Raw genomic sequence first — 27,734 nt, forward strand, 5'->3', positions numbered from 1 at the left:
TGTATAGGTGGCATGGAAAAGTCAACTCAATACAGCCCAATGGTGCAGCTGGACTAAAACACATTCTCCTTAAACCTTGATGAAATGATTGATGATGATGGCTTTTTCTAATCATAACAATAATTTACACTCACCAGCCTTTTATAAATGCCATTAGTTCCACACAGACCAGTAGCAGCATTCTGTCATTGGACATTATTAAAAATTTAAAAAAATGTTTAAAACAAAATTTAATCACAATAAAAATGTCAAAATAAATATGTGCCTAGACCTGCAAAAGTACTGTAACCAAAACTGAAATAATCAAATAAATCTGTCATCAAGTAGAACAGCAAATCTCAGAACGTATTATTGTTTTCCTGCTTCCTCTTAATAATTTCTCGAATTGTCAGTTTTCTTGCCATTCTCAAAACATGAAGCAAAGTTGCATCTATCAATTTCAATGCAATTTCTTGCAATTATTTACATCATTGTTATAAAATTGGACAGATTTTTGCCGAGAAACTGTGCCAATCAGACACATAAACCTTTTATAAATCTAATGCTCGGAACATCAGGATGACATTATAATTCATACCCTTCCAAAACACATAACTCTATTGACCATTACATATAAATAAATGAGTTGAGAAATTTGGTCATGGTTATAAGAAACTATGCCTTGACTGTTGAAATAGATCTCACACAGAGCATCCATAAAATGTTTCAGAGAAAGCAAATGACGCATGGTAAAAACACAAAGCAAGGATGTGTAAGAACCATAACAGATATTTTAATATCATATAATTTAATTAGTTTCTTCTAGAGGAGGGGTTAATGGGGTAACAATGATGATTTTGATTATGATAAGCAATATACGGTGTAATAAGGAGGATAACCACCTCAGACTGTGACTCCAACTCTACGTACATTAATGCTCTAGCAAATGACTGAGACAAGAATGTAAAAAAGTAGGCCTATTTACATATTCTGCAGAACCCTTTTCTATCAACATAGAGCTCTGTAATGTTAATGTCGATCCTTCACCCAAAAGACAGAAAGTGCACTCGCACACCACGTGAGGGCAGCGGTGGCATGTAAAACCACTACACTAGATCATCCATCCATCCCAATATGGTCCAGCCAGAGCCATTAGCTATTTCCGCTTATACTGCGGTGAGGCTGGAGCCAAACCCAGCTGACATTGAAAAGGAGGCTACACAATGGACAGGTCGCCAGTCTAACACATAGAGACATACGTTCACATTCACACCTATAGGGCAATTAAGAGTCGACAATTATCTTAACCTGCACAGTGCCTGGACAAAGTGCGTCACACTTTTTCCTCTTTTTTTTCTCCAAATCTTTTCTCTGAATTCTCCCCAATCTCATTAATTTAAATTGCAGTTTTACAAAAGCTCCAAGGCTATTTTGTCACTCTGAAATTGCAGAGATAAATCTTAAGGCCCGTCACTATTAAGGTATGACAAGTTGATAGCTTATCTGGACTCAGATGACTTATGGCAGATAGTGGTGGGGTTGTCACTCAAAAAAACCAAGGCATTAAATTGTTATTCGTTTACACAGTGTCCCTGCACATACTGCTTTCAGCTCATTAAACTCCTTAATTACTTTTAACCCAATGCTATCTGATTTAAGAAATGAATTGTCATTGTGAATGATTTAATAATATTGTTTCAACCTAATGTGTTTCACACAGGCAAGAATAAATCTATTCTTTTTTTATCGCGCTTTTTTAATGAGAAAATCAAAACTTCTGCATTAATATATGTATGTGTATGCTAAATCTCTGATATAGGATACCTGCATTGAAGTATTTTTAAATTAACAATTTAACACTGATGACGAGTGTTCACAAACTGACCAATAACCGTTTTGTTGCACGCACGCACGCACGCACGCGCGCACGTACACACACACACACACACACACAACACACACACACACACACACACACACACACACACTATATGAAAAGTCTCCCAGTCCACTCTCAGCTCCATGCGGTTTACTTGGCAAAGGCGCAGCATTGCGCCGCGCTCCTTCTCTCTCCTGCTGCGCACCGATCCATAATTAACGCGTGTAATGCCAAGTGAGACACATCTACAGCAAAGGTGGAAAAATAAACGAAAAAGAAGTAAACGACAGTTTTTTGTTTGTTCTAGAGGTTGGAAAGCGACAATTTGCCTCGGTCTCAAGTGTGATGGACTATGGATTGCCGAGTGTAGGGGTTTTACTACTTTAGAGGCTCAGACGAAAATTGACGAAACGTCTAAGTCGAACTTTGTGTAACCTTAGAGACAACATTAAATGTAAAAAAAAAAAAAAAAACATGGATCTCTATGCACGAAATGAGACATTTACATCCCCTGAGTGCGTCGGATCGCAGACTGATGCAGTGCAGAACGGAGCCGGTAACGGGAGCGAGACATCAAACATCACCTGCGGCAACGTTTCCACACTGTTCATACCTCAGCTTGTGAGGTACAAAGGTGAGCGGACACAGATTACTCAACATTTATCACCTGGAGGTTAATTAAGAAGTGTAACTATGACCTCATGTTGTCTTTCTGCTACGGAAAGGTGCAATATTGACCTGACTTAAGTACTTGCTTTCAGCTGGTGATCACAAGGAGGCATGCAAGAAAATTAATTGCAGCTTTTCTTTAAAATATCCTCAATTTAATGATGATTTATTGAGATATGTTGGGCTGGAAGTGCAGATTATTTCTGAAAGGAGGATAAACTGACTTCATTGTTTGTAACTTTTGGCTCATAATTAAAAATTCTACTTTAAAAAGCAATAGTTCACTTAACATAATGAAGAGCAGTATGGGTGTTATTAATTCCCTGGGATATAATATTCTGATGTGCCAGACTCTAAAGTATTTGTCAAAGTAAAGCTGTGTTGTAAGGTATTTTGCTTGAGATAATAAGATATCATAATAAAGATCAGCCTGAGAGAGAGAGAGAGAGAGAGAGAGAGAGAGAGAGAGAGAGAGAGAGAGTCACAGTCAGGAATCAAATCAAGGCTAAACAGGGATTTATTAAAACAAAAAAAAAGTCAGATGCTTCATATCTGGACTGTGCCACACAGCCGTACTGCTGCTTCCTGCTGTTTTTATATGCTAATGTTTTATATACAGAATATTAACCAGGGCTATAGTACTTGAGTCCTCGAGACGTTTTTCTCGGACTTGTCTTGGACTTGTTGCTATTTGGACTCAGACTTGTCTCGGACTCACCAAATATTCTAGTTGTTCTCGACCAGCTTTTTTTTCTTAAGTAACTCCCTCCTTCAAAACAAAACCATTGATGAAGCGCTAGAACAGGCACTGGTCGCCAGGTACACGCCTGGCTGCGTCATACGTCTCAATCATCAGGCAATCAGTTTCATTTTGGCCACAGACACAATGTCACTGAACACTTTGTACTATGGATTCTTCAGGACAAGTAATACGTTCAAGAATGCGAACATTTTCTTTTTTAACACCTGTGTTTATTGTTATTTGTTACATTTTCCATCAGCAGTCCAGAATGTTCTTATTACACCAAAATAAAAAGACTCAACATCTAAAATGTCACGTTGCACTTCAGCCTGATGTGACTTAAGTGAAATTGTTACACTTACAGTAAATAACATGGCCTAATTTGATCCTACAGTGTTGTACTCTGCACTTGCTTTTTGATTATTGCAAATAATAAAGCAAAATGATCATCTTAAAATAGAAGATATACTGTCTCTCACATCACATAAATTATGAACAGGTAAATAAGTGGTCTTGAAGAGGATTCTTTGGACTCGGTCTTGACTAGTCCTGGTCTTGGCTCTGATATAAACATTTCCAAGCACTTCATTCAAATTGAGGGTATAAAGATGTATCTGCCTGCTATGTTGTACATATTGTAAAACCCTCTGAGGTAAATGTGTGGTTTGGGACTATATTAATTAAACTGACTTCACTTGAGCTTGTGAACAAGAAAGAACATTAATGTGCGTCATCACTCTTGCAATTTCCTCTCAGTCCTCTCTCCACTCGCTATTTTATCAATTAACACTTGCTATTTTCACCCCTTACCGGTTGTTTGTCATGTGTTGATGAGGTGTGCGCATTGGCCACATGTTCGTAGAAGACACTGCAGAGAATGTGTTGAACGCTCAACATAAGTGAGAGATACAGTTTCTTAACTGAAAGATTTCACTCTATTCCCATTTTTACCTCACATCTTCTATACCTGCCAGAGATGAGTAATATTGAGCACCCACTTAGGACACCTGTGACAAGTACATATCAAGACCGCCTTGTCTTGTGTCTTCTGGTGAGAAGCGCAGCAGCATAGTTAAATTGGGAGCTAAATCAATTTTTGTGTTGCCTGCACTATTATGTTATTTCGCCCACACACTGTCACTTCTCTTCAGTTTGGCTTTTCACTGCCTTATTTCTCTTCCTACTGTATCTCCCAACAGGACCACACACCCATCTTCTGGAAAAAAAAATGAGGATGTCTAACGTTGTATAGCTGCTGTCACCATCATTTCTCACTGTCACTCCAGAATTTGATTACTTCTTTACCATGTCACACTCCTTTCTCTGTCCATCAATTTGACGCTCTGTGTTAATGGAGCAGAGCCATCAGATTTCGGTTGCACGCTTTTTGCTGCAGATCAGGGATGTAAAAGCATGTGCCATGGACCATATATATATTGTTATGGTTAGGGAATGATTGTGGCTGTGCTGTCAGTAGGCAACAGGGAACTACATCTGTTTCCAGTTTTAATGTCCAAAGTAGGGCTGGGCAACGATTAAAAGTTTTAATCGCGATTAATCGCATTAATTCCCTGATTAATCGCAATTAATCACATTGTTATATGCAAAATCCAATAATGAATTCAACAGTAGTGTATAGCACAATTTTATTTTAAATGTTCTGCCATATGAACGAAAGTGCCATAACATTTGTTCTGCAAACACTTAACATCAGCATTTAGTTTATACAGTAGCAGTTAAATAAAATATTTAGTGTAAATCTCAATTTAAACAATGTAATCAAAGCAAATACAAAAGTAAAGCTTATTGTCACTGCCAGGGCATTCATGTTATGCTGTTATATATATATATATATATATATATATATATATATATATATACAGTGCCTTGCGAAAGTATTCGCCCCTTGAACTTTTGACCTTTTGCCACATTTCAGGCTTCAAACATAAAGATATAAACTGTAATTTTTGTGAAGAATCAACAACAAGGGGACACAATCATGAAGTGGAACAAAATTTATTGATATTTCAAACCTTTTAACAAATCAAACTTTGGTGTGCAAATTATTCAGCCCCTTCAGTTAATACTTTGCAGCGCCACCTTTTGCTGCGATTACAGCTGTAATCGCTTGGGGTATATATCTCTATCAGTTTTGCACATCGGAGACTGACATTTTTGCCCATTCCTCCTTGCAAAACAGCTCAAGCTCAGTGAGGTTGGATGGAGAGCGTTTGTGAACAGCAGTTTTCGTTCTTTCCACAGATTCTCGATTGGATTCAGGTCTGGCTTTGACTTGGCCATTCTAACACCTGGATATGTTTATTTGTGAACCATTCCATTGTAATTTTCTTTATGTTTTGGATCATTGTCTTGTTGGAAGACAAATCTCCGTCCCAGCCGGTTTTTGCACTCCATCATCTTTTTTCCAGTGGTCCTGTATTTGGCTCCATCCATCTTCCCATCAATTTTACCATCTTCCCTGTCCCTGCTGAAGAAAAGCAGCCCAAACCATGTGCTGCCACCACCATGTTTGACAGTGGGGATGGTGTGTTCAGGGTGATGAGCTGTGTTGCTTTTACGCCAAACATAACGTTTTGCATTGTTGCCAAAAGTTCGATTTTGGTTTCATCTGACCAGAGCACCTTCTTCCACATGTTTGGTGTGTCTCCCAGGTGGCTTGTGGCAAACTTTAAACGATACTTTTATGGATATCTTTAAGAAATGGCTTTCTTCTTGCCACTCTTCCATAAAGGCCAGATTTGTGCAGTATACGACTGATTGTTGTCCTATGGACAGAGTCTCCCACCTCAGCTGTAGATCTCTGCAGTTATCCAGAGTGATCATGGGCCTCTTGGCTGCATCTCTGATCAGTCTTCTCATTGTATGGGCTGAAAGTTTAGAGGGACGGCCGGTCTTCGTAGATTTGCAGTGGTCTGATACTCCTTCCATTTCAATATTATCGCTTGCACAGTGCTCCTTGGGATGTTTAAAGCTTGGGAATCTTTTGTATCCAAAACCGCTTTAAACTTCCACAACAGTATCTCGGACCTGCCTGGTGTGTTCCTTGTTCTTCATGATGCTCTCGCTTTTAAACGGACCTCTGAGACTATCACAGAGCAGGTGCATTTATACGGAGACTTGATTACACACAGCTGGATTCTATTTATCATCATTAGTCATTTAGGTCAACATTGGATTATTCAAGATCCTCACTGAACTTCTGGAGAGTTTGCTGCACTAGAAAGTAAAGGGGCTGAATAATTTTGCACGCCCAATTTTTCAGTTTTTTATTTCTTAAAAAAGTTTGAAATATCCAATAAATTTCGTTCCACTTCATTATTGTGTCCCACTTGTTGTTGATTCATCACAAAAAATTACAGTTTTATATCTTTATGTTTGAAGCCTGAAATGTGGCAAAAGGTCGAAAAGTTCAAGGGGGCCGAATACTTTCGCAAGGCACTGTATATATGTGTGTATGCCCACAAAATCCTGAGCCACAATCATAACATTAAAACTGTAACTCCGAGGTAATTATTAACGCGTTAACTTGCCCAGCACTAGTATATACATATATATATATATATAAACTGCCCACAAAATCCTGAGCCATATACATTCCACTGCTGTGCAACTTCGATAAAGTTTCCCGCGCACGTTTCAGCATAATGTATCTCCTCTGTTTTCATTACAGTCAGAGCATGTGATTGCAGCGCCCACTGTTCATCAATATAATGCACTGTAACTCCGAGGTAATTATGGTTACCCAGTGATGTCCAGTAGTCCCCAGTGAGAGCTACAGCGGGTGCACGTTGTAAAGTTGTCGCTTTTGCAGTCCTCTCCTTTTCATACAACTCGTGTATTCTTCTTGTGATGGTGCGTCTTAAGGGACTCTCATACCCGCCGTCATTTGTTGCGATTCTCAGAATGTTTCTCAGACCGACGTCCTCCACAACACTAATCGGCCTGCAGTCTGTAGCTATCTATTTCGCTATTGCATTTGTTAGCTTCTCTTGCCTTTGTTTATCTATACTTGTCCCACACGCTGCATCTAAAGTAGTTGTTTGTTTGTTTCGTTGAATGATTTGCTGGGATCAACAGTGTGTATTGCATTTAGGTGATATTTCAGACTGGAAGTACTGGAAGATCCAACTTTGCAGTGGTTACAAATAACTTTGGTCCTGTTGACTGCGCCGTCTGGAAGAACTTTAAAATTAAAATGGCCATGTAAAAATTCCATACCCTTCTCCATGTTTGTTGGTTTGTTTATCCGCCAATTCTTTTCCTTTCCATTTCCTGTAAGCGCGGCAGCAGTCAGCAACAGACTTTTACAAAAAAAAAGCCTGTGAGCAACAGACTTTTACAATAATAAAAGAAATAATAAAAACTGCGTTAATGCGCGATAAAATAATTGTCGGCGTTAATTTATGAGTTAACGCCATAATAACGCGTTAACTTGCCCAGCCCTAGTCCAAAGTTTTGTTAACCCATCCATCTGTCCATCCTGACCTCCACCTAGACACAGATTTGATCACTTTATAATCATGTCACCTGGATTCCTCCTTTGCTACTAAAGGATTAGGCTACATGTAATAATATAGGCTACGTTGTTTTAGGGCACTTGCTGCGGGGACAGTCGCTGAAACATATGCATTTAATGTGTTGTTCTGTCTTCATTCAATTTAAAACAGAAAAGTTTTATAGTTTTTTGGTCTAAAGGTAAACTCCACCAATAGTAATTTACTCATTGTGGCTCTGGAGGAGTTTTGTGAATTTGTAGTAAATAAACCTAAACATTTCACCAGGCTTTTTACACACAGAAGCGTCAATCATTCCTTTTTTAAAATCTGTCTAGGGCATGTTCCTCATTTTTATGGAAGCGCAGCACTAAATAGCTAAAGTATCGTTTTAACAGTGCAAATTGCACCCCGTGTGTATCTCTGTGAAACATTTCAGCGTTTAAATACAACACTGCTTTGTGAGATTTTCACCATGGATACTGGCATCAACCCCTCACACAGCCACAAAATGGGAGCAAACACATCTCAAAGCAAGGACAATCCTTGTCCCCCGTTGGGAGGAATCATCACTCAGCTAACACCTTTCAAAATGTTTTACATTGGATGCAGCTCAGGTGTTATTTTTGATTTGGAAGCAAAACCTTCTTCACGTTCTTCATGTCACACGGTTTGACTGCTCTAGACTTGAGATTAGTTATGGTGGCTTTAAAGGAAGCTTGTCACACCTTGTTTACTGCACAAGACAGGTTTTTGTAGAATCAATCACAGTGTTTATAAGTTATCAAGGATACTGGCTGATTGCAGTGCAATTCATCATAACACAGTAGGAGGTGGTCATTACTTTGGAGTTGATGATGACTGCAACAGGAGGAGTTATCAGTCACTGCCAGCCTGTAACAAACCACCATTTTCAATTCCTGAACACAAAGCAGTTATCCCTCACAAAAGGATTTTAGACAAAAAAATGCTTTTCATTTCCCTCTTCACTCCCACCACTTCTCTCAGCGTTGCATCTCTCCTGTTTGTGCGTATTTCACTATCTACATCACTCACACCCTCTTGTCACTGCATGTTGAGAGTTGAGGTGTTTAATACATGCCTGCACTGTGTGCCAAGCAACCATCGTGTTCTGTCGCCCGACCACCGTGACCAGGGGCTCTGAGGCTTGCGTGTTGTTGTCTGTCAGTCAACAGAAAGTGGTTTCGTTCAGTGGCTTCATCAACTGTTCTGGGGTGCAGTTGGCTTAGTGACTAGGCTTAGATGACATTTACTCTGCTGGATTAGCTACTAGCTGTGACATTTAACAATACCTCGGCCTTACAAGAGCATAGCCAGCTTTTCCCTGATAGGTGCAGCGACACGACGGCCAACTGGGACATGCTGCATTTATATTAGACAGAGAGGGGGGTAGGGGGAGTAATTGATTCTCAATATAATGTCTGACATATGAGAGAATGAGAGAAACAGATGAAACCTTAAATATTCATGGATAGACTACGAACCCCATTATTAATGTATCCAATATTTCACTGAATATCTAATAATAGTCTGCAGTGGCAGTTCACTTTCCACAATTATTTTAATGTTATTGTTAGCAGCAAATTGGTTCACCAACCTTTCACATCCAACACTTTAATTGCTGGTAAAATAACAGCAGTGGTGTGTTCAAATCAAGGTTACACAAGATATGGAACAGATTTAATAGGGTTTTCAATTGCACAACTTAACTAAACTGTGTGTAACATGCATGTACACACGGGTGTCCAATATATCAGACATGCTGTATGTATGTGATGCAACCAAATATGGACACATTACTTAGATAGTGGGTGCTGGGAAAGCACTCTAATAAAATATAAATGGCAGATAAATTGAAGCTGTATTCTCTGACGTGTCATGATTTTTTCAGATGGTTGCAAGGAGCAGACCTCTGGAAGTTGCAACAAAGTATTTTTTCCCGCAACTGGCTCACAGTGCCTCTAGTCTGTAAACAGAGAACAGACTGTGTGCCAGAGCCAATGGTCAGACACGGCTTATGGGCACTGCATACACACTCATGAAACCAGCTCCCCACACCTCCAATGCTACAGGCTTCCCTTCTGTCATTTGGCTCTAACTAAAAAAGAGTTCTCCAAATAATTGCTGGAGCTGAGCGCAAACTAAACATTGCTAAATAGACAGTGTTGGTTTCTGTAATGAATAAAAAAAGAATTTTGTGGGTTGGCAGGTCAGCTATCGTGAACGTCGCTGTTTAACAACTTTATCTGTACATTTTTAGTTCAACATTAAGATCTATCAGCCTCCAGACAGAAGAATCAGATTAACCAACAGCTCCTGGACAGAAATAAAGTGCAATCATTTGATTGCCTTAAGAATAGACATATGCTGTAAAATTAGTGTTTTGTGTTTTGTGTGTCACAGTATTCAACCAATTCTGTGAGCATAGAAAGTAACAACTAGTCTGATTCCATCAGATTCACAGTGAAACCAGTGAAAAGTAAGGAAATAGCTAACTCTTTAGCTCTTAAATACACCAGCTAGTCACTAAATTTGTCAGGCATGATGTTTAAGTAGTGTGCAGTGTGTTGATCAGAGCTTTTCAGCTGCAAACTACTCCTGATGCATCTAGAAAAGATGAAAATGTAAACAGAAAAACTGTAATACCAAAACAATGAGCCGAAAGACACAAAAACGCACCTTCACAAAGTCTTCATCAAATCTATCTTAACCCAATATGATATATTATAATATATTTGTTGATTATATTTTGAGCGCAGCTAGAGCATTGGTGAGCAAAGTGATTAATATAAATGCTTCTGCTCTACAAACATGAACAGGAACAGATATTGGAAATGCTGGCTTGAAGGAACTGGTAAATGTGCTGAGGAAATTTATCAGAGTTTCCCGCACAGGCAGCAAGCACACAGGAAAGCTAATTGGGTTTGATTAGGCACGAGAGAGAGAGAGAGAGAGAGAGAGAGAGAGAGAGAGAGAGAGAGAGAGAGAGAGAGAGATACATAGAGAGAAAGAGAGTATGTGCACAAACAAGTACACAAACTTTTATTTGCAAGCCTGTTGTGGCTAAGAAACCCTGATGTTATGTCAGCAGAACAGTACCCACCATATTAGAGGTTATTGCTTTTTATTTGCATAGGAGTGTGTAACAGATGGTGAGGCTGCATGTCATTAGATGGGAAGACTGTAAGTGTGTGTGTGTGTGTGTTTCTGAGAGAGAGAGAGAGAGAGAGAGAGAGAGAGAGAGAGAGAGATCTAATTCAACGCTGTGCTTATGTGCCCCAGCCAGCTGTGCACAATTCATATATTTACATCCCAGTTGGATTACTGTTAATCAATATGACTAATGATCAATATCAATAGGATTCCTTTAAACAGACATGTCACAGGCCAAGGGAAATATGGATATTATGTTTTGTGTATTGAATATATATTTGTAATGCTCAGGGTCAGTGAGGTGAAGTGGTGGAAATACATTTACTCAAGTACTGTACTTAAGTACAAATTTGAGGTACTTTTTACTTGAGTCTTTTCTTTTCATGCCACTTTCTACTTCTACTCCGCTACATTTCAGAGACAAATATTGTACTTTTTACTCCACTACATTAATCTGACAGCTTTAGTTACTAGTTACTTTACAAATTAGGATTTTGCACAAAAAACACATGCATTTTAAAAAATATGATGTTTTATTATAAATTAAACTACCCAACAATATAACGGCCTACAAGTCCAGCTGAAATGATTAGACCATTAAACATTTAGTTGATTGACAGAACAGTTTGGATCGTTTCCAGTTTCTAAAATGTGAGGGTTTGTCTGCATTGAGTACTTTTACTTTTAATACGTGTTAAGTACATTTTCCTGATCATACTTACGTAATTTTACTTAAGTATCATTTTCAATCCAGGACTTTTACTTGTAACAGAGTATTTTTACAGTGTGGTATTAGTACTTTAACTTAAGTAAAGGGTCTGAATACTTCTTCCACCACTGGTGAGGTGTGATCGCTATGATCCTCAAAGAGTAACCCTGAGAGTACTGATCAGCTAGAAAACCTGAATCAATGATGGTGTAATTACCCTTCTCAAAACACACCTCTCAAGGTGAGATGCCTGAAAGATGAAACAGGAGTGCAGTGAGTGAAAAGAAAAGATGGAGATAGCAATGAATTTGGTTTGTGTTTTGCAGGGAACAGACCCTCTCTTGATGTGTTGCAGGTCTTAGTCTATGTAATTTAACAGTGCCTTCGAGGAACTGTTAATTTTCAGGGGATTAAGAATAGACTGTGTTTAGTTTGCACTTGCCTCTACAACTGTGTCAATGGAGTTTGGGCTTAAGCATGATGTGATTTGTATCCTGCGGATGTGGTGCACATTAGAGGATGGATACCAGCCCGTCGGGACCCATCGGGACCCGGCGGTACCTGGCTGGGGTCGGACAGATATTTAGAAATGATGTTCGGGTTTGGGTCAGGCTCAGTCACATCAGCGCGATAAGGCATTGAACATTTTAAATTAAACAGCTTATTAACGTGCGCTTGTTGCCCTGTGTGCGCTGATGCGCTCATCTGTTGACATTTCCGAACGCCTTCCTACAGTTGCCTAATAAAAGCGGGCTTGCCACACAAACAAACATACATGTGTCATTAGTATGAGATGATTTTAACTGTGTTGGACTCGGGTCTGGCTCGGACACAAATTTTTTAATGCCTGTCGGGCTCAGGCCGGGCTCGGTTACTGCTCTGTTGGACGCGGGCTGGGCTCGGACAGAAAAATGCGGCCCGATCCACACTCTAGTGCACATGGGTGCCTATAATCTCCAGGATACAGTCGCAGTAGGTAACCTGTTAAAAAGTGTTGTGTCTAAGCAGGGGGTGAAGCAAAGATAACAGAGAAAGCAGACACCATGGACTTGATCCAGTGAAGCTGCTAATAACTGAGGGTAGAGACAAGCTTTGGGATGCAGGCCACAGTATTTTGTACGGTATTTTTGAAGGTAGAAAAAACTACATGATAATTGAGTACTAATTATACTAAATACAATTTCGGGAATTGAGCTACTTTTATGATGATTGGGCAGTTTCTAGGCTTTGATATTTTTGTCAGTCAAACCTGGCAACACTGGTTGCAGCTAATTGGTGGCTTGCCATGTCAGCAGAAACATTTATGCAACAACAAAAACAAGCTAAACGGGCTAATTTTTCAGTCCCAGGCTGGTGACAGCAGAGACCTAGTTCGACAAAAATGAGCAGAAGGTAGAAGCGTGCCAATTATGCTTGTAAATCTGTTTATAAGTGTGTCTTATTTTTCAATGTTATAATGATGCAACACCTATGCCATTCTCCACCCCACCCCTACAACCAGATGGTCCAAGTATAATATTTACTGTTACTCGAGTTCAAGAAAGCCCAGCTGGACTTACCACAATTACCTTTTCTATTATTTTACTGTATCTTGTATTTAGGTAAACAGGTATGATATCACAAATAAGTGAGAGCAGTGAGTTTACAAGAAGTACAGAAGTAGCACTATTGGCTTGAGGCTTGAGGCTCGAGGCTTTCAGGATCAATGAAGACAGCATGATCGTATTGCTCATCATGTAAAACAGAACTGGTGGTTTAGTATAGGCAAACGCTCTTACAAATCCTCTACTCCTGTCTTCCTCTGCACCAGATGACGACCACACACTGCGGATCCTTCTCTACTCACTCATCTTCTTCCTGAGCGTGTTTGGAAACCTGCTAATCATTGTGGTGCTGACGGTCAATAAGCGCATGCGCACTGTGACCAACACCTTCCTGCTGTCGCTCGCCATCAGTGACCTGATGATGGCTGTCTTCTGCATGCCCTTCACACTCATCCCCAGCATCCTCAAGGACTTCATCTTTGGAGCCGCCATGTGCAAGATTGTGTCCTACTTCATGGGTGAGCAAAGGGGGAGTATAAATATACAGACTATCTACTGTAATTGTATGTTTGCCACTATTCTCTACATACCTGTATCCTAAATCACTTCCTTGTTCACTTTTGCCTGTGTATTATAATAGACACTATACTTTATATAACACTTTTTGGCAAACAAAGACATCACATATCTTTCAGTTTTGTCACTATTGCAATTTCATGGGAAATTGCTCAAACAGGCATTACATGTTTTTTTTTCTTGTTACTTTCATCAATTTTTAAAACAAAAAATCCCATTATAGCAAACCTGACAAAACCAAATCTCTGTCATTTTGTGTGTGTGTGTGTGTATGTGTGTGTGATATAGAAAGAAAATTTCATTTAAGTCTGATTATTAGACCAATTCCATATTGCCTTAAGAAGAGATTTACTTTGCAGCCTATTGTTTTACTGCTGACAAAAATTGTATTGATTTATTTTACTTGTGAACCTAAATTGCAACACCCGAGGAAACAGGCAGCACTCAGGAAGTGATCAGGTTCTCTGACCTGTCCACCACTTTACAAAAGGTATAGATTACCATTAAACAATATCACAGACCATTTTCATTGTCTCCCCCATTTGTGGCAGGATCCTTGGGGAGTTTAAGTGAGTAATGGGTAATTTTCCTTGTTTACATCAAGGGAAACATCCATCTAGGTAATGGGTTTTCTTCTAAAAGTAAAATTACTGATTTAAAAAAACAAAAACAAAACAACTACAATAGTACTTGCTGTAGTACAGGATGTTTAACTACTTTACCTACTGTTCTGCTTATCATATGTAGATCATAGTTTTATGTCAAAATGTAAAACGTAATATGTGACTATAGCTCTCAGAAACATGTAATGAAACAGAGGGAGTTAGGAGAGGAACTATTTTAATTAATATGTAGAAGGATAAAGTAATAGATTACAAAATAAACTAATTTGCCCTGGAAGTAATTGGTAATGGGATACTTTATGTCCTCGGAAATGGAATTCTGCATCTATAAGGAGGAATAAAAGCAAATATGAAATAGAAGATCGCATAAACATTGAGAGGTAAGTAAAAAACGCGCAACAAGTCCTCCAAACTATACGACAATATAGGTAGTTGATTCCTACCCTCTAATGCGACCCACCCCCAATTTCCACTGGTTGCGGATCCGCTCCGGAACCGCGGCAGAGTCATTAGGTTTTCATTAAAGTCAATGTGTTTATTTCCACTGACTGCAGAACGGCACTGCTCCGGCGATCCGCAGCTCTCCGGAGCAGATACGCAGAGTTTCTATTTTTGCCGGACGCTGGAGAGCTCCGCAGCAATTCAGCACACGGCAGATAGTGTGGGACAGGAAGTCGAGCACAGAAGCAAAATAAAACATCCGGTTAATTTTCAAAATAAAATACACCATGCTCACGGCGGATCATACTTCCCTGCACTACACCTTGAAAACACAGCACAGAGTTGTTTCCCCTCTACTCCTCTGGATGGAAACAAACTGTTGTTGGTTTTGTGGTTCTATTCTACCTGAATTTGCGAGATCTCGTGGGTCCTCGTGACTTCAGCTGTCAGTCATGGCTGCAGTCGTTATGCAACAAATCCGGGCCTGGTGGGTGCTGAAGGACGGCAGAGCACGGAGCCGACACGCAGCGGAGCTGGTCCACAGACGTTCTGCATTCAGTGGAAATCTCCAGCCATAGGGGAGTTTCATAAATTAACGCCATTAGCGGTGGCAGAAAATACGAGCCCAGACACATAAAATGAACTAGATCCGGAACATTGTACTGACCCTGAAAGACAAGCCATCTGAGAATTAAATAGAAAAGGTGGATTAGATAAAGCCATATGACCATGAATGAAGGAGAGCCATCATCTTGATGTATTGAGGAAAAATTGGACAAACCGAGGGGCTGACTGTTCTTTGCTTCAGTGGGATCTGTTCTAAAGCTGCCCTCATTGGTACAAACACAGTGCTCCCCCGTACAAACTCACAAATGTACACAAACACACACACACACACACACACACACACACACACACACACACACACACACACACACACACACACACACACACACACACACACACACACACACACACACACACACACAGCCTAACATCTGTATTCTCGCTGAGGACATGGATAAGAGAGGTAAAGAATAATTTCCCGTCTTGTCCTGTCAGAAGGGAGATGGCCGATATCATCAGTGACTGAGGCCAACATGATTTGTTCTACCAAGACTCAGATAACCATCCCCATCTACATTCTCGAACTGTATTCATTTGCAAGCACATCTTCTCTGAGCGCCTCATTTTATTCTCAGTTATGATTGTAGGTATTACGTGCACATCAACAAACATGTTGATGTTACTTTTTTATTACGGCTCCAAGCTCTATTCTGAGCGCAGACCGGTAATAACTTTTCATGCGTCAAAAGAAAAGATAGCATGTATGTTTACTTACTTTTTAAATAATCTGTTTGTTTCGCTACAGGAATATCAGTGAGCATCTCCACATTTAGCCTGGTTGCCATAGCGATAGAGCGCTACAGTGCCATCTGTAACCCCCTGAAGTCACGGGTGTGGCAGACCCGTTCCCATGCCTATCGGGTGATTGCTGCTACGTGGGTGCTAGCCTTCGTCATCATGATCCCCTATCCAATTATCAGTCACTTGGAGTCTTTTCCGCGTCCTGACAACACCACTGCTCACCAGTGTCGCCACATGTGGCCCCTCGCAACAGCAGAACAGGCCTGGTGAGTGTTTGGGTTTTAGATGGTGTGTCCTTTAAACAATCCCAGTTCTTTAACAAAGTTTTATGACTACTATCAGAAGTGTTTACCTGCAAATGTGTGAAAAAAAAATCATTAGCTAAAAACATTATCATTAACCACCATAACCTGCAGGTCATAAAAGAACAAACACCATGTATTGAATTGACAAATGGTGTATTTTTATATGAATTTATATTTTTCTTTTAAAACTTACATAGTCTCAATTTAATGTTATGCCATTTTTATTGCTTGAATATTAACATTATTACCACCTTTTTAAGATTAACAAGTAACTATTTATACTTAGGCCTTTGTGTAAGACATGGGCAGATTTTGCATAGCAGATAACAGAGTGTCTTAAGTATGCATACACTACGTTAAATATTAAAATGTATGGGGCCTAGAGGTTAAGGAAGCAAGCTTGGGACTGGGAGGTGTCCGGTTCAGTCCCCAGACCTGTCAGGATAAAAATCTGGGTGGGGAAAAGTGAAAGAGCAGCGCTTGTCCCTCCCTCATTACCACCACTGAGGTGCCCTTGAGCAAGTCCCTTAACCCCAACCACTCCAGTGGAGCTGCTCAGTGGCCAGCAGATCAGACTGTGGTTGTACTGGGCAGCTTCCAGGTATCAATGTGTAACTGTGTGAATGTGACAGGTCGTTGTTGCAAATGAGAAATTGTTCTCAATCGACTTACCAGGATAAATAAAGTTAAAAAAAAAAATGTTGTTGAAAAAACAGCCAGTTGTCTTGGAGGTAGCATGTTTTTTAATAATCCACAAGAAGGACATGGAAGGCTGCTTGTGTAGTAGAGGTGTGAATCTTCACTGCTCTCCCGATTTGATTATGATTATCATGTCAGCGATTCAATTCGATTCGATATCTCGATGCATCACGATGCATCACAATGCGTCAAATAAATTTTTCTATTAAAGGCATGTAGGATATTCATATTCATAGCTTCTCAAGCTTCAAAAACAAAACATTCTGCAGTGCTCGAATACTAAATAAATTGGATACATCAAACTACAGCACTGAGCACATGGCACTTCCTGAATGTGCAAAACATAACAGAATATGCAAACAGAAATGTTGTTAGGCCTACATTAAATTGTAAACAGAAATAATCGATTATGAGCCTACCGATTATCGATGCAGCATTGTCCATGTCCACGATTCGATGCACTGATTATTTGATTAATTTCAACACCTTTATTGTGTAGACAGTCCTATTCCCAGATTAATAATGTACAATATCAATGAGTATTGGATTGAAGGTTATTTTCACTCTCTACACAGTGATTTGTCAACAGGGAAATTGTTTTGTATAAACAACCAAATTTAAGGTATTTTTACATTAAAATAGTCGCATTATATGAAAAATAATTGTTTAGTTATGAATTTGAAAAAGTGGAGAAATATTTTTAGTTAATCCTAATAGTCATCACTGTAATGTGCATCTCACCGTGGTCCTATAATATCATGCACTGCTCAGCACATCTCATTGACTGATTAAAAAGGACAAAATCTGTTCAAGAACAAGAGATTAGTGATCTCCTCCAAACCACACGCACAGTCCATTAACCACAATGTATTTTCTTTGGGCTTTAACTGGATCTATTTCTTGTTGAGAGATGATGTGGTTTAAAAAAATATATAAAATATAAATATATTTTTGCAATTTTAAATTTTTTTTAAATATCCTCAGAACAGTATATTTTGCTGAACAACATTCTGCCGGGTTTTTATTTTTCTGAAATGCTTAGCTCTGGGACTCGAATGTACAGGTAATGGTAATACATGAGAGGTACAAACTGGGGCTACATGAATAACTAAATGCATGTGGCAGTGGGATCTTTACCTCTCTCTCATGTGTCTCTTTTAGGTACATTCTGCTTCTGCTCGTGCTGTTTGCAGTCCCAGGGTTGGTGATGATTGCGGCCTATGGACTCATCTCCAGGGAACTTTATAGAGGCATCCAGTTTGAGATGGGCCACAAAAAAGACTCTACCGGTGAGGCCATAAACCCTGCATGTGGAAAACATACAGAAAATAGTTGTGTAAGGCTTAAAGTGCTAGAGGGTAATTTGGCTCACAGACAAGTCAATAATCAAGCAAATACACAAAAGTACAGCAATAAGTAAAAACAGTAAATGCTAGGACTCCAGTATGACCTCAGCTTTCTGCATGTGGACAGACAGGAGGGAGGGATAGACAGACAGAAAATTTAAATTTGCACTGGTTAATTTACATGCATGGATTTACAATTTTTCCTTACCTTACCTTTTCTCAAACTGAAATTACTACACCAACAATATTTAAACTTCTGAGCTTCCTTAAGAAGAGCAATCTTTGCTTTGCCTTTTTTTAAGATAGCTTCATCATCCAGGATGGTTATAAAATTCCTTGCAGTAAATTTGTATGTCAGTCCTTCCAGTGCTGGAATGTAACTAAGTACATTTACTCAAGTACTGTGCTTAAGCACACATTTTGAGGTATTTGTACTTTACCTGAGTCTTTTCTTTTCATGCCACTTTCTACTTCTACTCCGCTACATTTCAGAGAGAAATATTGTACTTTTTACACCACTACATTAATATGACAGCTTTAGTTACTAGGTACTTTACAAATTAAGATTGTTGCACACAAAACACATGTAGTTTATAAAATAAGATGTTTTATTATAAATTAAACTACCCAGTTGAAATGATTGGACGTTTAAAGGCTTAGTGGATGGACAGAACTGTTTTGATTGTTTCCAGTTTGTAAAATGTGAGGATATTTCTGCATTGAATACTTTTACTTTGAATACTTTTCTCTTGATACATGTCATTACACTATCCAGCAGCTACCAACTAGACACTTATGTTAGCATTTACATTTTTCTTTTTAATTTATGTGAATGATGAGGAATTTGAATTACCACAATTTCATTAGCACTACAATCATTTTAATGTGTGCAGGTTAAGTGGAACATAACCTGTTGTGGGCATGTGAGAGTGTGTCTGGGATGACAGAAGCATGGAGTGCATTAGTGGATAGAATTGTCTGGAAGCTGCGGGCCTGGACTTCACCATCTGTTTAGTCTCAGAGAGAAAGAGGTTGTCAAAAAAAAGCTTGAGAGACAGAGATCATGGGGTAAAAACAACAATAAAGGGATAAATAACTTCTAAAATAACCTCTTGGAAAATGTGTTTAATAATCCAGGAGTGGGTTGTATTTGCCTTAGGGCTGGTATTATTGTATCCAGTGTACTTTGTATTTTATCAATGAATTGATGATGGATGATTACAAATGGGTGTATGCATTTTCACAGAGCTGGGGTGCTTTGGCTTTAGCTTGTTCATTTGAGATTTTGTTTTTTTATTTACTGGCTGTAGGACAGCACATGTTTTCCCTGTTGAATTAGTTTTTAATCCAGTGGCAGAACTATTTGTCAAATAAATGAAAAGTACTCTACTAGAAGGGAATTTTATAGGACAAAACAAAACTGTAGCCAATAACTCAGACAGTAAAATGTAATTTCATAGTTACATGTTCAACACAAAGTATAGTATTATCCAATCATACATGTTTACGTCCTATCTCTAACACTATGTACTTTATATAAACATTTGGCGTTCGGTCTATCTGCATACACAAACACAGCACTCTAGATCTTTGCTGCTACACAACTGTCTGCTTTCTGAAATGTAATTCCTTATCTTCTTCCTGTAATACCATTTAGTTGTATGTGACTGTTTCTGTCAGGCAGGTGGATACGAGGCAGCAGAGAAAGTAACCAAATGCAGACAAGCAGGTCAACAAGAACAGTTCAGTAATTTATTAAAGAAGTGAAGGTACAAAAATGCAAATGCAATGCGATGCAAAAAGCAACATTGACAATATGGCAGGGAATTACTGGAAAAGGACCAGTTATATCCTCAGAAATGCATGAGGGAAATGAGAAGTGACTGGAGACAGGGAACGATGGGCAGACTGCGTACAATAAAGACAGCTGAGGCAGACAGTTTCTTTGAATATTTGTTCATGTTCATGAAATGTTGTGTATCTCAGGCCATGTTGGGGGGTTATGAGCTCATGGACAGTCTGTGCAACCCTTGACCTATTAAGGAGATTGCTGCTCGCATGCATGCAACATCAGCAGAGAAGCAAAGAGTGCACGCACCAAGAAATGTTTTTTGATGGACCTATTATTTGGTAACAATCCTTTTGACATTAGTATCGGTTATTAAAATAAGACAGGCTTAACAATGACATATTAACAATGTCTACAAAGTACGGTAAAAGCATGAACTCTCACAAAATGGAAACATGACTCACATCTTACGGGATCACATTTTAAATACAATACATGTAATTCACAGAAATACTCTTTTTTACTCTGCCATACAGATGTGAAGAATGGACTGACCTCCACTGTGTCTACTGGCAGTGATGATGGCGATGGTTGCTATGTTAATGTTGTCCAGCGGCCGCACTCAATGGAGATGACCAACGTGGCTGCATCCAGCAGGGCAATCAAGGCGGAAAGACCACGCAGCAACACATCTGAGGCCAAGCTGGAGGCCAAGAAGCGAGTCATCCGCATGCTGGTGGTCATTGTTGTCCTATTCTTTCTCTGCTGGATGCCACTGTATTGTGCCAACACCTGGCGGGCTTTTGACGACCTCTCTGCCAAACACGCCCTCTCAGGGGCACCCATCGCTTTCATCCATTTGTTGTGCTACACCTCTGCCTGCGTCAACCCGATTATTTACTGCTTCATGAACACACGTTTTCGCAAAGCTCTGCTAGCCACCTTCTCGTGCTGTGCTGCACCTTGCCATCATCGCCGCCATCGTGGGCTACGGGACAACGAAGAGGATGTAATGGCAACAGGAGCGTCCATGTCCAAGTTCAGTTACACTACAGTCAGCACCATGGGAACCTGCTAAGGCAGATGGATGCAGGCACAGTCCAGAAGAGACAGTTACTACGGCAACACAGCACCCCACATCCTTTGTTTTTAGGCCAATTCTATACTCATAGTGACAATAATGTGGAGTGGAAAAAACAGGCCATAGATTGTAGCAGAATAGAAGCTTCACCCTGTGCGTAAAGTTATGTAGAGATCATTTAATGAAACACAGTCTTACAGTGTAAATACCTCCATAACATTATTGAAAAAAGCAAGTACATTTATCGCTTGTCACAGTGGACCAAGGCATATTGTTTGCTTCGATGTTTACGGCGGGGCAGGTATGTGTGTGTGTGTCTGTGTGTGTGTGTGTGTGTGTGTGTGTGTGTAGTGGTGGGCTGTATGATATGTGAGGGATGAATTTTAATAATTTAGTAGTCATTATGTAGCTATAAAAATAGGAAGACCGCAATCTGTTAATCTGTGTTAATGACGCTAATTGCAATTGCCTTGTGGACTAAGTGCCTGGTTCTACATACTATGTTATGTTTGTCAACTGTTGATTTGTCTCATTCATAACAGGCACCATAAACACAGACAAATTGTAAACTGAAGGGTTGTGAAAGTGGAGTTTAAAGACTCAACAAACTGAAAATCCTCAGAAGATAGGAATGTCCTATAGAAGATAGGAGTAGGTTGTGAGTTCTACATGGCTCCACGGTTCACAGAAAACCCGTAAGTGGTATAAACAGTTTAGACGGGAAGTGGTGATGCCTTGTGTTGTGGTTGTAAATTGTAATGCAAGCTGCGTTTGTGTTTTTGAGCTTTTAGACACAGAATTGTCTGTATGTTGTAAACATTGTATACTGCAATGTTTGTTTGTATTTTGTCCTTGCAGGTGAACACAGTAGCAAATGTGAGAAGGGTGAATTGACACTTTGTATTGTGTTTTTTTCTCATATTAGGGCTCTAGTTTGAGGGCATTACAAAATTGGTGGATAAGTATCCATCACTTTGTGGAGAACATCTGGATAGGAATCAGGGTTATTTAAGAGACTATTTAACAGTTTCTACATTATTATATTTCTGATACCATATTAGAACACAGGAGAAACTATATAATGAACTTTGATGAAAACATCAGGAGTATACAAATAGTAAATGCTACTAATATGTTATATGTGTTACAATATATTTACTGTATGGCAGCATGAAAGGGTGATTTTTTTTATGAACAATAAGTCCACTGCAGCCTTACAGTAAAGGAGGTAAACCAAGGATAAATTAACTATAATATATACACATTTATGAGTTCAGTGATTAAGTGACTTGCAGTCCCTGTTGAGCTCACCTGCAGGCTACAACATGGCAGCCAGGTTTCAGAGGTCTCTGTTTGTCAGGCCCTGTCAAGCGTGCCTGACTCTGGCTCCCCCGTTCACCTCGCACTAATTGTGTTACAACCTCAACCCTGCCAGGTTGAACGCCTGAGCATATTTCACTGAGTGCACCAAAGCACAATGCTGTCAGCCTCTCATCTAATAGATGTATGGCCTGCCTTTGTGAGCATTTTTTGGAAGATTGGCCTGCAGCTTTAGCAGTTTATCGTGTACACCGTTCCCTTTGTGTTTAAAATATGAATCTAGTGAAGCATTTCTGTGAGACTAAACTACAGAAAGAAAGAGAATATTTCTCTACACTGACTAAGACAACCTTACCTTCACGTGTGTCCAGTTAATGTCAAGAAGAGGTCAAATTGACTGCTAGAACATTACCTTGACCTTCCCCTTGTCTCACTGTACAGACTCAGGCCCCATCAACTTTGAAACACATTCATCAAGCTGATGACATTCGTCTATGGCCTTGATGGCCCTGTGCTGATTACCGCAGGGGCATCAGGCCTCTGTATGTATGGCTGTGATCTTATACAATGAAGTCAAAGTGATATCATAGTAGATAAAGTGTGTTCTCAAATGAAAATGCCCATCTGATCTAAAAAAAGAAGAAAATCCTGTTGAAACCTTGGAAAAGCAGTAAACAGTAGACAGGAGGTATTTACGTGTCTGCTAGTAGCATTTCCAAGATAGAAAAATACTGTAACGCCACCGTCTGTGTTGTTGTTTATGTGACACTTGGAAAGTGTTTTGTTTTCATGTAGAGGCTGAATTCCCTGCAGTGTCATAGAGGACGTTATGATTTGTTCCCCAATCCACCCCACCTCATCCAGTCGCCACAAGTACACACACACTTAATCTGGTTATGATGCACTTGCTCACAACTAATTACAGGCAGATGCCAATAAATAGTTATTTCCTTCTTTTACAAAATTAATACTGGCCATGAAAATTAAAGCTCAGTATGAAAGTAACTGTGATGACAAATATGCAGTGGGTAGAGATTAGATCTCTAATTAGCATATTTCACTTATGCATAAGTAAAAGTAAATATGCGAATAAGTACTAAAGGTTACTGTAAATGCAGTCCTGTAAATGCAGTCCTTCAGTCCTCTGTTTAACAATGTTGGTGATCTTATTTTCAAGCTTCTTATTATTTGTAGCATGTATTCTTCAATCAGAAATGGTAATGGTAAATCTATCCTGCACAATATCTACAGACAGGTGTTGCCCACAGGCTAAAGCTGCACTAATTAACATGTTTTATATAACCAACAGATCAAACTCCGATGTGTAATGTAAAAGGGGTCGGACATAATGATGAACACACACATAATTGCCACCCATCATTGCAGTTCCCCCTGGCTTCACAGTGTTTTTGCCTATTTTGGATCTTTTTTGTTTGTTTTTCCAGCCCATAACTCTGTTCTCATCAATCAGCCACAGCAATCAGCTGTTTTGAGAGGAGAACCTGCTCTAAGACCCAGATTTTTCCCTCAGGAGTTGGTGAAGACCAAAACAGAGCTAAAGTGAATATTGGACTTAAATACATTGGGTGACCACAAACATAACTCCAAGTGTTTCTGCTTTATGTGTAAATCGACAGGTTGTTAACATGTTAGCCATAATAACTTTATAAGGTGGTACTATGTCAGTGTTGTGTTTCAAGCTTGTTCCGCTGCCCCCAAGAGGTCAAAACATAAATTACTGAAGATTTAGGGTTAGGGATGAAATATGAGCTGAGAATATCAATCTTGCAGAAGTTTAAATGAGGTAAATGATAAGTTCAGGTAAGAGTACAGATATGCCAATTTAAATGTCTCCTATTATCATGAATACTATTGAGTGTTAATATACAACAAGAGGGGTACACCTGTTCACTGATTACTATCAGGGATCCTTTTCACATTCACACAAGTAATCAATCATGTTCAGTCAAGACAATGAGGTGCCCTTTATAAAGTGACAAGCCCTGGCTCATTCTTGTGATTATTATGTCCCTCCTGCTAGTTACACTACCCTCTCCTCTGTTTGGATTCTCTGCTGAAACTCTCATCACTGCTTGGATTGCAGAGTGCCCTCATGAGCAGAGCCTGCTCCTCCAAAAAGAGTGTCACCATTTGTTACAAGAAATGTTCCTTTTTGAAATTTGACACAAGTGTCACTAACGAACGGTGTGCTCAGGGGGAGTGCTGCCAGTGAATGATAAGGACACTGTCCACAGGTGTTGCAGAGGGAGCCTCTGGGGCACAGGTGTCGGCAGGGTCCTATGGTAATTGTTTAATGTGAGCAAAGCTGAGGAGCAAAATTGCCTGACTGGGCGCAAAGCCAGGTGCATTCATGACAAATCCGCTCAGCAGTGGTAAAAGGATAAAAAAAATTTGAATTGCAAAGAAAACTCATTGCTTGAATGCCCAGCCAATGTCATGTATTTTAATTGTTTGTATTGTGATGGTTAGAAGTTATTTCAGCTTTTCCATTTGTTGATATTTTACTTTTGTGGTGCAAAATCACTTACACATTTGCAATTAATCCAATTGCCAAAGCCACACAGTGAATTTGAGGCTTTTGGAACAGTTTCCAGCGTTGGCTGGTAACCCAGCCTTGCTTTTTTAATTACTAGTACACATTTCCTTATAAAATGAGAAGCTCATTTATGTCACAACAAATGCTTCATTGTCCCTTAAAAGCACCAGAAAAAACCTCCACGATGCAGACAATTTTTAAGGCTGTCACAAACATCTTTGTTGTTAAGTCATACGAGATGAGCAGAGCTCTCTTGCACATACGCAGTAAGTTGCAGTGTAACCTATGTTTTAATATAATTTTCAGGGTTGTATTATAATGAAGATGCATTCGTCATTTCAACCATCATATCAATATGATCCATGCGGAGTGAGTGTTGAAATAATATTGTGGAACAGAATGATGAGGATTAAAGACCATGTTTTCTGGGTATTGTTTCATTAGTGTTGATGTTTACTGTCTCTAGGGTGGATTTTGGATTAGTGCAGCCATCTTCCTGTGAATGTCAGCGACAATATGTGGAGACACAAGCCTTCCTTAACAACATGCAAGTATAAATTGTATCCGTTTTATCAGCGCCCATACCTGTTCATCTGTATCCTTATTAATGTACACATAGTATTCTAAATTGTACTGAAATCAGGTGTTAATATGATATAATAATATATTCTCTTGTGTATTTGCTATGTGATGTTCTGTGAAGCAAAGAGCTGATCTTGTGTTTTAGTGATCTGTAGTAGTGTTACATATTTCTAAGCAGCTTGTTCAGGCTGCAGGCTCATATGGGATGGACAGGGATGAAGGGTTAGAGAAGCATACAAGGGCACATTTAGATCTACTCGAACGGTCACAATGGCCAGGCCACCATTGCCTTAAGTGTGTTTTGAGTGTACAGTATCTGTATGTCTGTGTATGTGTGTGTATACATGAGTCACTGTTGTTTCACGCAAAACGAGAGCTGGAGATGAAAGCATTTGGCGGCCTTGTTTACCCATCCATAGAAAAGACGTATACAGAGTTTATGCTTTGACTATTGTCCTTTCTGAAACGGAAACGAAAAAATTGCTGATGTGGTTTTCTTGGCTGCTGTCCACGCTGTTATCTTGACAAGTGTGTTTGTGCTGCTATGACGCTATAAGGCCTTTAGTGGTTACTTGTGGTTTGGAATGTGTAGTAGTCCGTTCTGGTTTATGCTCAAGATGGAGGAGGTGCAACAGGTCTACCTCCCTTATGACAGCGCAGATTTATTGCTATTATGGTTGTCATTACAGACACTATTTGTTGTTTCTGACTTGGCAGACAGAAGGGATTTGCTATCTCCCTGCATGAGGATCATCTGGATAGCATTTGTGTATTTAAGTATGAAAAGTGTGTGTCTGTGAGTGTGTCAGACAAGGAGCCAGGATCATAAAGTAGACGCCGATTCTGTGCCATTTGTTACATGTGATCTTTGAGATTTGATTCTGGCTGCTGTGGCTTACTAAATTGTTGATTCTCATGTCTGACAGATTAGCATTTTGTGTTTTCCTATCTGTCTCTAAGACACAGAGTTACTACCATGGCTGTCCATGGTAGTAATTTGCTTTGCTTTTTTGTGTAATGTTATTTAATTCTAATAAAATCTCTATGTCAAATACCAAATCGCCTCATGCATTCTTTGACATTCTACTGCAACCAACAATTTAAGCGGGAACAGAAGAGCAACAAATTAATCTAGACTCATCTGTCTGTTTCAGCTCCTGTGAGCACTTTCAGCAAGGTAAAAGACCATGCTGAAACTCTAGAAGGTAAAGAAGTTGACTCTCTCCTGATTACTTGGTAGTTCTGCTTAGAGTGGTCTTACTGGAATCATAAAGAAGAAAATTACCTCTTTACATAGCTCAGGTCTAGCCTCTCAAAACACCAATGGCACATAAAATGTAAACAAATCTATATAATTTACTACTAAAATAACCACTTGGCCTCAATGGACAGTAAAACATACAAAAAGCTGCAACACAAGAATTTCATCACACACTGTAATGAAAGACTAAGCAGAGATGTGCTCATTTATCTTGACCTACAAAACACAATTCTCTTCCAGCTGGCATCTCTTGACAGCCTTTTAATTGTAATAGATAACAGTGTGTGCATGATAACGTACTCACTGAAAACAGAATATAATTAAGATGACAGGGTTATGTGTAATGAATGATTTTGAGGGAGTACTTGCTCTCAATACAGCATCTCTGACAAGGATTAGCTCTGCCTGGCTGATTTATGAATGGACGAGCATTTGGCCCAGAAATAAATGTGGAGTTAAAAGGATTTCATTATTCCTACCTGTCATAATGACACAAATCATTTCAGGCCCAAAGTGAATAAAACATTACATTTATCTTTTCTGTTGCTGTCATTGAGACACAATTTGGCATGTATA

General features: G+C 39.4%; 1 protein-coding gene across 1 annotated transcript; it reads left to right on the forward strand.

The window, feature by feature from the left end:
- The first annotated feature begins 1,991 nt into the window (after positions 1-1,991).
- LOC120569357 (cholecystokinin receptor) lies at positions 1,992-26,956 on the forward strand. Its single transcript, XM_039817229.1, has 5 exons — positions 1,992-2,492; positions 13,477-13,728; positions 16,223-16,484; positions 18,384-18,511; positions 20,894-26,956. The coding sequence occupies exons 1-5, from the start codon at positions 2,333-2,335 to the stop codon at positions 21,433-21,435; spliced, it is 1,344 nt and encodes a 447-aa protein (XP_039673163.1). The 5' UTR covers positions 1,992-2,332; the 3' UTR covers positions 21,436-26,956.
- Positions 26,957-27,734: the final 778 nt, after the last annotated feature.

The sequence above is a fragment of the Perca fluviatilis genome, chromosome 12 (genome assembly GCF_010015445.1).
Source record: "Perca fluviatilis chromosome 12, GENO_Pfluv_1.0, whole genome shotgun sequence".
NCBI lineage: Eukaryota > Metazoa > Chordata > Actinopteri > Perciformes > Percidae > Perca > Perca fluviatilis.

Coding starts and splice junctions, on each gene's coding strand:
- LOC120569357 (XM_039817229.1), top strand. CDS start 2,333: ATGGATCTCTATGCACGAAATGAGACATTTACATCCCCTGAGTGCGTC. Junction 2,493..13,476: donor TCAGCTTGTGAGGTACAAAG/GTGAGCGGACAC, acceptor CCTCTGCACCAG/ATGACGACCACACACTGCGG. Junction 16,485..18,383: donor GCAACAGCAGAACAGGCCTG/GTGAGTGTTTGG, acceptor TGTCTCTTTTAG/GTACATTCTGCTTCTGCTCG.